The sequence below is a fragment of the Dunckerocampus dactyliophorus genome, chromosome 1 (genome assembly GCF_027744805.1).
Source record: "Dunckerocampus dactyliophorus isolate RoL2022-P2 chromosome 1, RoL_Ddac_1.1, whole genome shotgun sequence".
Lineage (NCBI taxonomy): Eukaryota > Metazoa > Chordata > Actinopteri > Syngnathiformes > Syngnathidae > Dunckerocampus > Dunckerocampus dactyliophorus.
Window position 1 is genome coordinate 21,880,265 of NC_072819.1, and position 12,445 is coordinate 21,892,709.

At 40.5% G+C, this 12,445-nt stretch overlaps 2 protein-coding genes across 13 annotated transcripts in view; one reads left to right on the forward strand and one right to left on the reverse strand.

The window, feature by feature from the left end:
- The window catches only part of LOC129170635 (nephrocystin-4-like), a 270,848-nt gene that overhangs the window by 149,735 nt on the left and 108,668 nt on the right, over positions 1 to 12,445 (forward strand). The window lies entirely within an intron of this gene.
- Positions 7,941 to 8,729, reverse strand: LOC129171061 (high choriolytic enzyme 1-like). The gene has a single exon (XM_054759413.1). It carries the CDS (start codon positions 8,727 to 8,729, stop codon positions 7,941 to 7,943), a length of 789 nt encoding a protein of 262 aa, XP_054615388.1.

Below are 12,445 nucleotides of genomic sequence, written 5' to 3' on the forward strand. Positions count from 1 at the left end.
CAGTTCCATTGGCATGAGGCAGACGTCATTTATAGACTATTTTTCCTAGTCAGCGAAGTGGGCATCGAAACTGGGAATCGAAATAAAAACATTTGAACGGACCGAATGCTTGAAAGCATTGCAGAGTGTTTAATTATTCCTCTGGGGAGTTTTTCTTGGGTCCGGTCAAGGTTATAGTGACAATTAAGTATCCCTGCTTTTAATGCATTTTTATGCATCAACTGAAAGCAGCAGTCATTTTGAGCATGTGACTTTTAAATATGTACTGTAGACACACACACACACACACAATAATCATTTTAAGATCAAGGCCATGCAAGTTTGGAAGCATGTGTACCTTCTACCTGGAATCCTTGATGGCACAATGCTTTTTCAGCATTCAGTCCATATGGGTGTACCATCCTAATCCATTGGTCTTATTATAGCCTAATGACAATATTATATGAAAACCCTCATCTGTGGTATTGCCTTTTCAATAGAGAAGCATTTCTACCCAGTGATACAGTTCACTGTATTACAGTGTGTTTTTAAAACTGCTTTATTTCATGTTTATACAGGGTGTGTAGGCAGATTCATATTGATCCCCATAATGTCCCAGTTGGACATGTCTTTCTCTGGTCAATATCGATGGGTGATGGTGTCTTTGGTGGAGAAGGCCTTTTTTGTTTCCTGAACTGAGTGCTCATGGCATAGGACAGAGGTGTCATACTATGGCCCGGGGGCCATTTGCCGTCCGCAGCTCATTTTTTATTAGCTTGCGGCACATTCTAGAAATTAGCAGAAATAGAAAAAAAAAAAGAAAAAAGGTGTAACAATAAGTGCTAATAATAATAATATGCTGTATCAAGTATAACACATGGTTTTGTCTTCAAAGACATATAAATGTCTTTTTTTAGGCTTTTTACAAAATAAAAAAATATCAAAATGGCCCCCACATCTTCTGACTTTTCCATAGGCGGGCGTCGGGAGCGTGGGAAAACGTTTGGACACCCCTGGCATAGGAAATCATCACCAAGCCTTTGGAAGCTTTTTCCACAGGCAGCTTAGTGGTCCTTCCTTGGAGGTCTCCTTCCAGTAGGACCTCATCTGTGCCACTGTTAGTGGACAGAATAGCAGTGGTGATGTCAATGGTGCCCTGGTCTTCCTTAGGTACTTCAACATTTTCTTTGTCCTGAGTCTGAGAGAGGCCAAGCAGGAGGAGGAGCATCGACAGACCGGCCACGGGACTAATCTTCAGTTCAGCTGTTGAGAGACTCTTTGGGTTCAGTCTCGGGTCTTGATACTCTACTGTACAGGTGTGGCTACAGGAGGATTATGGGCCAGGGTCCACATTGCTAATCTTAAATAAGCCTCTTAAGGGTGGACTCCACTAACAGTCCTTGTAGTTTAACATGGTATGTTTTTTTTTTTTTTTTTTGTCACTACAACCAAACAAGGTAGACGTGGTTCACTGCATTGAACAAATTTGAACTTTTTTGTTAAAATTGGTTAAATGAATTTGTGCTGCACTGCTGTTGAAGTCCCTCCTCCTACACAGTGTGTACTGTAGTTGGCTGGCTTTTCAGGCACTGGTGATGCATCATTAGTTTAGAATGGAATAGATACAATAAATGTCACTGCTGATTGGTCATGATGTCACTCAGTGTGATTGATCATTACAAGGAGCTGCAAGGATCAACGTCAAGACCAAGCTTGTTTTAGTAGCACATACTGTAATTCATGGCACAAACATGTTATTTATTATTGAAACTTGTCTCAAGGCTTGCACATTCATTGTCACTGTTTAGATTTCAGGCAGGTGGCAAACAGACATACACATCCCACTGCCAACATTTAGTTAGCTTTTAATACTGTACATACAGTGGCTTACAACAATCCCTAAGAACACTCACTTGCAGAATTAGTCTGGTTTTCGCACACTGTACACATGGTTATGGTTATGGTTTATTTCGAACATGCATGCAGTTTACATTGAATGCTTCATATTACAATTCACAATTCCACAGCAGAGCTCATTTAATCCTTGCCCCTCTTTGTATCACATCCATAGCTCATACATATGTTCACTTCCTATGTACAACATGCATTATAATAATACTTATAATAATATTTATTTATGTATTTATTTATTTATTTATTTATTTATTTATTTTTGGTTTGTTTTAAATTAAAGAAAACGAAACACCAAAAAGTTATTCCTTTTTTTCCCTGCTGCTTTCTGAATCCACTCCCAGGTTTTGCTCTCCTGCCGACTGTCATTGAATGTAGTTACATGGGTTCCCAATTCTAGTACTTTGTTGCGCAAGTCCTTGCAACTATGATATCATGATATCAATGATATTGAATGTAATTCTTCTAACTACATGGTTCATTCTTTGTGGGTTGTATCCTCCATTTTTCTTGGAGTCATGGTGATATGATTTTACAGTATTCAGTATTCATCCAGATCGTTGATATCTTTCACAACAAGCACTTCTGCTTCTCCTGGTCCTTCATTGAGCTTGATATAGATTTTGCTGTTGATGCTCCAAGTGTCTTTTCCTGCTTCCTCATTCATGTAGACGTTTGTAGCTTTCAGCTTGTTTCCCTGTTTCAGCGGAGCGCTTTTGAAATCTTTGTTGCTGAACTTAACAATTATGACGGGTGTGGTGTTGTTACTACAGTGGGATACAAGTATCGATGGTGTCAATGTCTACATCCACCTCCTTTGATTGTACGAAGTTGGCAATTTGTTGCTTTGTTGAAGGAACATCCATTTCACCTGGTTCTCCTCTGTTTTGGACTACCCTGATTTTTGACCTGGGTGTAATTCTGAGCTCTGTGAGGATCACATCGTTCCACACATGGTGTGGATTACACTTCCAAAAAATGTTCCAATTTTGGGTCACAGCTAGATTTTTGTACAGCTCTATTCTTCGTAATCCTGCCATCTGCACATTTATGACCAATCAGTAGCACAAACCGACCCAACATGCACAAATACGATCATTGATCATTGAACCTACAAGTATATGCATCTGATTAAATTGAGCTGTAGTTACCCTTGAAATCCACTTAAACTCAACGCTGCTCCTGTCAGAGAATTATGTACTCCATTGCCCATGTATTTTTGTACTTTACAAAGAATCAAGTGTTTCAGTCAGTCGCATAAAATATAAATACTGTTTAAAAAAAACTGTTAAAATATCAATACTGTCTAGTCAATTCTTTGGCCAATTTGTGGATAAAATGAAAACAGGTGAAAAGGTAAATAGGTGGAAAGTTGAAATGGTTTGGTAGGAGTGTCAATGATCATAAAGTTTCTTTAACATACGTAGAGAAAATCAAGACAAACTGTACAGTCGGCTCTCAGAATATCGCAGTTTGATTATCATCCCTCGCTATAGTGGCCGTTTATTGTGGGCAGTCTAAGGCACACCTGTGCACTAATCATGGTGTCTAATCAGCATCTTGATATGGCACACCTGTAAGGTGGGATGGATTAACTCAGCAAAGGAAAAGTGCTCACTATCACAGATTTAGACAGATTTGTGAACAATATTTGAGAGAAATGGTGATATTGTGTATGTGGAAAAAGTTTTTGATCTATGAGTTCATCTCATAAACAATAGGAGCAAAAACATAAGTGTTGCGTTTATATTTTTGTTGAGTGTAATTAATTTCAGAAATTAATTAATTAATTGATTATTATTAATTGATTGTTTATTGCTGTTTCGTGGTCGACTATGCTTTATTAGTCAAAACATATTGAAATACAAGTGATATAAAATATTATGGTCACCAGGTGGCAGTAATGACACAAAACATCGATGGGGCATTACCTTACATGACATTACCTTAACAGTGCATGAAGCCATGGCAGCCATGGCATGTCTCCAAATCTGGCTTAGACACTATTCCCTTAACTTTGGCAATGTTTTTAGGTGGTAAAAAGCTGTTGATGGTAATGGTTTAATGTGGCTGTTAAAGTTCTGAGTCCATCATTACCTCTAGATTTCTAACCTGATGATTAGGTTTTAGAGAAAGAGTCTCAAGGTGACTGAACACTTTCTCTTTGTTTCTGTGGGCCAAAGACAATGATTTCAGTTTTGTCTCAGTTTAGCTGAAGAAAGTTGTTTTGCATCCACACACTGATCTGTTTGATGCAGTGATAAATCAACAGTAAATCAACAGGGCCATGTTCATGTAGATCTGAGTCTCGTCTGCATAGTTGTGGTAGGACACATTGCAGCTGCATCTTAGCTGGCCCAAAGGACATGTACAGATTGAACAATAAGGGTCCCACAATTGACCCCTGGGGAACACCACAGGTCATAGCCATTTGCTCTGAGACACAGTTACCAATTCCAACAAGTACTTCCTGTCCTCAAGATAAGCCCCGAACCACTCTAGAGCGGTACCAGACATTCCCACTCAGTTTTCTGACCTCTGTAATAAGATCACATGGCCAACTGTGTCAAAGGCAGTGCTCAGGTCTAGCAGAACTAAAAATGAGAATTTGCCTGCATCTGTGTTCAGACGGATATCATTTGTCACCTTGTTCAGAGCTGTCTCAGTGATGTGGTGGCGCCTAAAGCCTGATTGAAAAGTATCAAAGTAACTTGTTAGAGAGTTAGTAAATTGTTAGAGAGGAGAAAGTCAGTAAGCTGTTGGTACACAACCTTTTCTAAAACTTTGCTTAAAAAGGGCAGGTTTGATATGGCCAATAGTTGTTCAGTACTGTGGCATCAAAACTGCTTTTCTTCAGAAGCAGTTTAATGACAGCAGTTTTTAGGGCTTTTGGAAATGTTTCAGTCTGAAGCGAGATGTTAACTACTACACAGACTTTAAAAATCTAGTGGGTAACTCATTAAGGAAGCACATTGATGGACTCAGACTGCAGATAATCTCTTTGACTGTTTTGTCAATGACAGGTGTGAAATGTGACAGCTCGAGGTGTGTAGCTGACTGCAGAAGAGTTACTTATGTTTTGGAAATGATTGCATTTTTTATACTTTGAACTTTGTCATGAAAGAATGCAGCAAACTAATTGCACTTAGATGTAGAAATGAGTTGTAAGGGCAGTGAAACTGAAGGGTTTCAGTACACAACAGTTGTTACTACAGTTCGTGATGATTTCAGAAAAATAACTCCCCCTTGTTATACACAAGGTTTGGTTGAAAACACATAGCGTTTCTTTGTAAACCTCATAATAAATCTGGAGTTTTGACTTTCGCCATTTCTGTTTGTCTCTCCAGCACTCCCTTTTCTGTGCCGTGACAGACACTTCTTTTCTCCGTGGCGCCTTTTGTTTACTTTTAACCCTTCTAATCTTGACAGGAGCAATGGTATCCAAAACATTTACAAAACTTGATGTATAAAAGCTAAACAGATCATCAACATTAGAAGACATAGTGTTTTCAAACTTAATCCTTGACATAAACTGTGTCCCTGTGCTGTCATTAATGAGTGTTCCCTGAACAACTGCAGACCCAACTAGTGGTTTGGCTGAAACAGACACATCAAATAAAACACAAAAGTGATCAGACAAAGCAACACGACATTCACATTTGAAATACCAACACCCTTAGTAAGGATCAAATCAAGAATATGACATCCGCTATGGGTAGGTTCAGTCACATGCTGAGTTAGAGCAAACATTTCAAGAACGGCAGTGAGTTATTTAGCATGCCTGTCATTAGCTACATTCACATTCAAGTCCCCTGTAATGACCAAACAATCAAAATCAGTGCACACAACTAATAATTAAGTAAAATTGTCAATAAAACAATTCTGGCATGGTTTGCAAATGGTAATATAAAGTATGGAAGTCTGTTTTACCATCATTTTGAATGAGACATACTCAAAAGAAGAAAAAATCCCAAATGACATTTTTGGGTGAGTATATTGTCCCTGAATAAGGTACAAACACGCCCACCCCTCTGCTTTTGTCGTGTTTCATATATAAAGTTGAAATGAAGAAGACTAGACGCAATCAGGACAGCATTTGCTGTGTTTTTGTCGAGCCATGTCTCAGTTAAAAACATAAAATCAAGATTGTAAAGGGAAATAAAATGATTAATAAAAAATGATATATTACTTAACGATCTGACATTGAGTACAACATGTGTAAGATTATTGAACTGGGCACTGTGTTCTTGCAAAGTATGTGGATAAGATTGCTTTGATCAGACAGTCTAACTGTCTGTCTCTTAACTAATCTATGTGGTTTGACAGTAGTTATTGTTATAGGCGAGAACACTTCCTCCAACACTTCCTCCCTGGGCCTCTGGTTGATATGAGCTTTAGCAACATAGAGGCCCTTAGTGTCGTAGACAACAGCATTGACGCTGTTGGGAATAACAGCTACGTGTGTCGATGGTGCAGGCCAAGCTGTGGGGGTTTGGTTGATGGAATGGCCTGAGGAGGGAGAAGGGCGCGTTTCTTTTTTGGGGATAGAATCCTTGATTTTGCCATGTCAGGAGTGAGGGGAACCATATTAAACCCTGATTTCACCAAGTTTTCCAGATGGTCTGAAAATCTCATGGGTGATGGTGGAGACAGCAACAGTAGTGAAGCATCTCCGGAGGGTGTAGATGCAACAGGTGGGTCCCAGGCCTGTGGTGAAGGTGAGGGAGGAGCTGCTGCATGTGAAACCGGCGGTCTGTATTCTGGAGGAGCGGCTCTGGTTGCTGTGGCTGGGTCCTTGGGTGGAGAGGCAGGAGTTCTTCTCTCGCTCTTCTTCTCATCTCTCAGTGGCAGCACAGGATCTGGTGCAGGCCCATTGTAATGCCTTGAAGCATGGAGGAGGTTATTCATCCGTCCTCTCACTCCAACTCTGTTCAGATGTGGGCCTTTTCCTTTAAAAAGATCTTCTCTTTGCCAGAAAAGATTGAAATTCTCAATGAAGTGCAGTCCTCTGCACTCACAGGCTTTGGACAGCCATGTGTTCAGCTGAAGCAGCCGGCTGAATTTGTTCATCCTCCTGTTGATGTTTGGTTCACTGATGAACGTTGGTATTGCCACTTTATCAAGACTCTCAAATAATTCATTCAAGTATTTTTTTTTAAGGTTTCATCCACTGTACCCACATGAAGCATCTGATGTTTCACCCCTTGGTGTTTTGCCAGTTCCTCGGGTGTTAGTTTTGTGATGTCAGAGACAGTGGCACTTGGATAGCTGGAAGTAGCAATTTTGTTTATGTTTATGTTAGATATGGTTCCATCTCCAAGCAACAGAGTATCTTTGACCTTGAGACTTGCCACGGTTCTTCTGTCTGTGTGCTGCTTTGTGCTGACTTCATGGTGATAGTTTTCTCTCTGACAGTGGTAAAAATATGTTTGTTAGCTTTATTTCGGGGGATGATAAATCTTCCAAGATACCAACATTTCAACGTAGATTTGTCTTAGCACCAAGTCTGTTAGAAGTGTCTTTACAGAGTTTTGGAAAAGACAGTATCGCTATCAATATTCCATTTATTAACATTGAATCCTATATCCTATATATATTAATTTATCATGGTCGGGTCTGAAAACAATTAACTGCGATAAATGAGGGACAGCTCCAACTCAACCGTGACCATAATGAAGACAAGCGGTATTGACAATGCATAAATGGATGGATAATAGATGCTTAATGGCAACTAAAGGTAGATTAAAACCTTGCACACAAAATGCTAAAATTGGCAAAAGAGTGGAGAAATTTTATTGAATTTTATCAAATAAAAGACTACCATGTTATCTGTTCTCTACATGTCCCTCATCCCGATCCCAATCCCAATCAAATACTGTATGATTTAGTGGCGTATGAAGAGGCAATGACTAAATTTGCACTGATTTTATTGATTCATTAAGGACACTTTTGGCTAGAACAGATTTTAAATGAGTTAGGAACATGCTGCATTGGTCATCAAAAATGTCTTTCCCTTAACAATAACTTTGGCACTCAGGGTGTCACAAGTGTTAGCATCCGTAGAGCAGGTTGATCCTCATGATGTCCCAGTTGGACATGCCGTGCCTTTGGCCAATACGGACGTTGGATTTGGGGATCGGGGTGATGGTATCTTTCCCGTTGATGGAGAAGGCCGTTTTTTCATAGTGCATGACGGATGAGTAGTCATAAGGTGTGTTCAGGTTGTTGGTGTCCTGCTTGTAGAAGTTGAAGGCCATCTGTGGGTCAATATTCTCCCAGTTGATTCTGACATAGCTGTCACGGTCACTCCTGGTCTGCTCGTGCTGGAAGCCCAGAGCGTGGTTGATCTCATGCTGGATCACGGCGTGGTAGAGGCAGCCCTGACGGTTGATTGACAGCACCTGTCCACCTCCCTGTCTGCCCAGATCAGAGAAGCAACCGCCTTTGCTCTCAACGCTGATGTAGTCGTACTCATAGTGCCGGGGGACGAAGCGGATGCAGGTGCTGCCGTGGAACGACCTCATGGCTTTCTCAATTTTCTGTCTCTCAGAGCTGCTGAACTGAGCGCTGATGGCATAGGGGACCTTCACCAAGCCGTTGGAGGCTTTCTTCCACAAGCAGCTCTGAGACCAGCACTTCAAGGCATTTCTGGTTTTGGGAACCAGCATGTCTCCTTCCAGTAGGATCTCATCTGTGCCATTGTTGGTGGTCAGAATTGCGGTGGTGATGTCAACAGTGTCCTGGTCTCCCTCTGCTACTTCTTCACCATTTTCTTTGTGCTGCTGAGCCTGAGAGAGGCCAAGCAGGAGGAGCATCAGGAGGCTGGCAAAGAGACTCATATTCAGCGTAGTTCTTAGCTTAGTAGTGTTCTGCTGTTGAAGACTGATGTCCTGCTTGGTTCAGTCTGAGGTCTTTATACTCTGCTGTACAGGTGTGGCTACCGGAGGATTATGGGTTGGGGGAACATTGCTAGGCCTAAACAAACCTCTGAAGGGTGGACTCCACTGACAATCCCTTTACATCAACATGGTATGTTATCTCTTGTTACAACAGCTAAACAATGTAGACATGGTTCACTGTGTTGGACAAGTCATTGGTAAAATTTCTTAAATTATTTTGTGCTGTATTTCTGTTGAAGTCCCTACTTCTACACAGTCTGACTGCACTGTAATTGGCTGGCTTTTCAGTCACTGGTGATGCATCATTAGACTAGAATAGATACAGGATATGTCACTGCTGATTGGTCATGATGTCACTCAATGTGATTAATCATTACAAAGTGCTGCAAGGATGACCAGGCTTGTTTTGGTATTACATCATGCATGGCAAATACATGTTATTTATTGTTTTTCCTGTGTCTCAAGACTTACACTTCTTTTTTCACGGTTTACCATTTATATATAAATGTATATACACTCCTGACCAAAATCTTAAAAAGACCAGTGGAAAAATTGAAAAAATTTACATTGTGCACTGTTGTATCTTAAAATGTTGTAAGTTGAGCTTCAAAATGCAAAAAGAAGAAATGAGTGTGAGACAATCAAAATTTGAGTAAACAATTTATTGCAAACAACCATTAAACTGAAATAGGCTGTTCATCAGCTGATCAGAATTTTAAGACCATAGCAAAAAGAAAAAAAAAACCCTGAGCAGCAGCAACTGAAATCAAACATTTGTAATAACTTGCAATGAGTCTCTTACAGCGCTGTGGAGGAATTTTGGCCCACTCATCTTTGCAGAATTGTTGTAATTCAGCCACATTGGAGGGTTTTCCAGCATGAAGCGCCTTTTTAAGGTCATTCCAGGACTTTTGACTAGACAACTCCAAACTCTTCATTTTGTTTTTCTTCAGCCATTCAGAGGTGGCCTTGCTGGTGTATTGTGGATTATAGTTCTGCTGCACATCCCAAGTTGGTTTCAGCTTGAGGTCACCAACAAATGGCCGGACATTCTCCTTCAGGATTTTTTGGTTGACAACAGAATTAATGGTTCCATTTATCACAGCAAGTCTTCCAGATCCTGAAACAGCAAAACAACCCCAGACCATCACACTACCACCACCATATTTGACTGTTCGTATGATGTTCTTTTTCTGAAATGTGGCGTTACTTTTGCACCAGATGTAATGGGACACACACCTTCCAAAAAGTTAAACTTGTGTCTCGTCAGACCACATAGTGTTTTCCCAAAGGTCTTGGGGATCATCAGCCTTAATGTTTTTTTGTTCAGCAGTGGTTTTGGTCTTGGAACTCTGCCGTGCAGGCTGTTTTTGCCCAGTGTCTTTCTTATGGTGGAGTCATGAACACTGACCTTAACTTAGGCAAGAGAGGCCTGCAGGTGTTTGGATGGTGTTGTGGGGTCTTTTGTGACCTCTTGGATGAGTCGTGGCTGTGCTCTTTTATATATATATATATATATATATATATATAGTAGGGCTGTCAAATGATTATTACAAAAAACACTAGTGTCTTTAATAGTAGTAGAACATTCGAATCACGCTTTAAACCTTTATTATGAGCAATGAGGAGCCGTGTTCAAAAACATCATGTAATTTAAGGTAAATTATTTTTTTTCTGTGTAATTTCCAGCATACTTAAATGTAGCAAATTGTACGGCTGAATGAACCCTTTCGGCACCTTTAGGAGTTTTATTCAAGAAAATATTCAGTTTTGATGTTACTATTTCAAACGGTTGTAGCTTGAAAATGGTTAGAGATAAAGGCATACTGTAAATGAGAAAAAATCATCAGTATGACCCAAAGTTTGTGATGGAAATAAATTAACTCATCTAATTTGCATATGATGACATCACCAGGTTCAGAAATTGTCATATCCCTGTCTCCACGATACCCAACAGGCTCATCAAAATGACTAATCCACTTGTGATACTCTTCCTCATCTCTCACGCAAACACAGCCACGTCATCATCATTTACAGCGGGAACACCACTGCTGCCGTCTCCGCTATTAGAAGTGTATTTCCTGCCGCATATTCCGACGTGACTGTCCCCTATTTCCTCCTTTTTTTTTCTTTTTACATTCCCGCTACCCCCCCATCACCATAGCGGTGTTTTTGACTACCCGTGCTACACGCACCGTCTTTTAGGAGAAACATATGGATCCTCTCGGATGTCCCCTCCTGCGACCCTCAGAGAGATGCTCCAAAATGTGCTGCTTTTTGGACTGTCATCAAAACCGCTTCAAATCTGACAGATTGTGAGGGCATCTCCTGTTTTTCTCTTGCACAGCCCTCTTCAAATCTCCTCACAGATGTTGGATGGGATTCAGGTCTGGACTCTGGCTGGGCCATTCCAAAGCCTCAATCTTATTCCGCTGAAGCCATTCTTTTGTTGATTTAGATGTGTGCTTTGGGTCATTGTCTTGCTGAAAGATGAAGTTCCTCTTCATCTTCAGCTTTGTAAGAGAAGGCCAAACATTTTGTGCCAACACTGACTGGTATATGCAACTGTTCATAATTCCCTCCACCCTGACTAAGGCCCCAGTTCCAGCTGAAGAAAAACAGCCCCAAAGCATGATGCTGCCACCAACATACTTTATTGTAGGTATGGTGTTATTTAGGTGATGTGCAGTGTTGTTTTTGCGCCACACATACCATTTGGAATTATGTCCAAAACGTTCAACCTTTGTTTCATCAGACCATAACACATTTCCCCACATGCGTTTGGGATATTTCAGATGTCTTTTTGCAAAATTAAGCCGGGCTTGGATGTTTTTATTTGTAAGATAGGATTCCGTCTTGCCATCCTACCCTATAGCCCAGACATACTGTATGAAGAAGATGGGAGATTGTTGTCACGTGTACTACACAGCCAGTACTTTCCAGAAGCTCCTTCAGCGTTGCTCTCGGCCTCTTGGCAGCCTCCCTGATTAGTTTTCTTCTCGTCTTATCATCAATTTTGGACGGACATCCTGTTCTTGGTAATGTCACTGTTGTGCCATATTTTCTCCCCTTGATGATGACAGTCTTCACTGTGTTCCATGGTATATTTAATTTCTTGGAAATTCTTTTGTTGCCTTCAACTGACTGATATATTTGAATAATGAGATCCCTCTGATGCTTTGGAAGCTCTCTGCGGACCATTGCTTGTGCTGGAATATGTGGCTACAAAAATGTCAGGAGAAGTCTACCAGAACAGCTGAACTTTATTTGGGGTTGATCAGAGGCACTTTATTTGGCGACAGGTGTGTGCTGACTCCAGTTTAACATGAGTTTGAATGTAATTAGTTAAATCTGAACACAGCCACATCCCCAGTTATAAAAGGTTGTGCACACTAATGCAACCACATTATCTTAGTTGTTTATTTTTACTTCACCTCCCTGAAAGATTTCAGTTTGTTTTCCAATTGCATTTTACAGGTTATAGGTCACATTAAAGGTGGAAAGATTTGTGAAATTATTTGGCTTGCTGTCATTGTTTTACATCACGAAAACCTGGCATTTGAACAGAATTGTGTACAGAATTGTGTACAGATCTTTGCAACATGGGGCTGTGCATGATCATGCTGCAACATGAGGTGATGGTAATGGATGAATGG

Coding starts and splice junctions, on each gene's coding strand:
- LOC129171061 (XM_054759413.1), bottom strand. CDS start 8,729: ATGAGTCTCTTTGCCAGCCTCCTGATGCTCCTCCTGCTTGGCCTCTCT.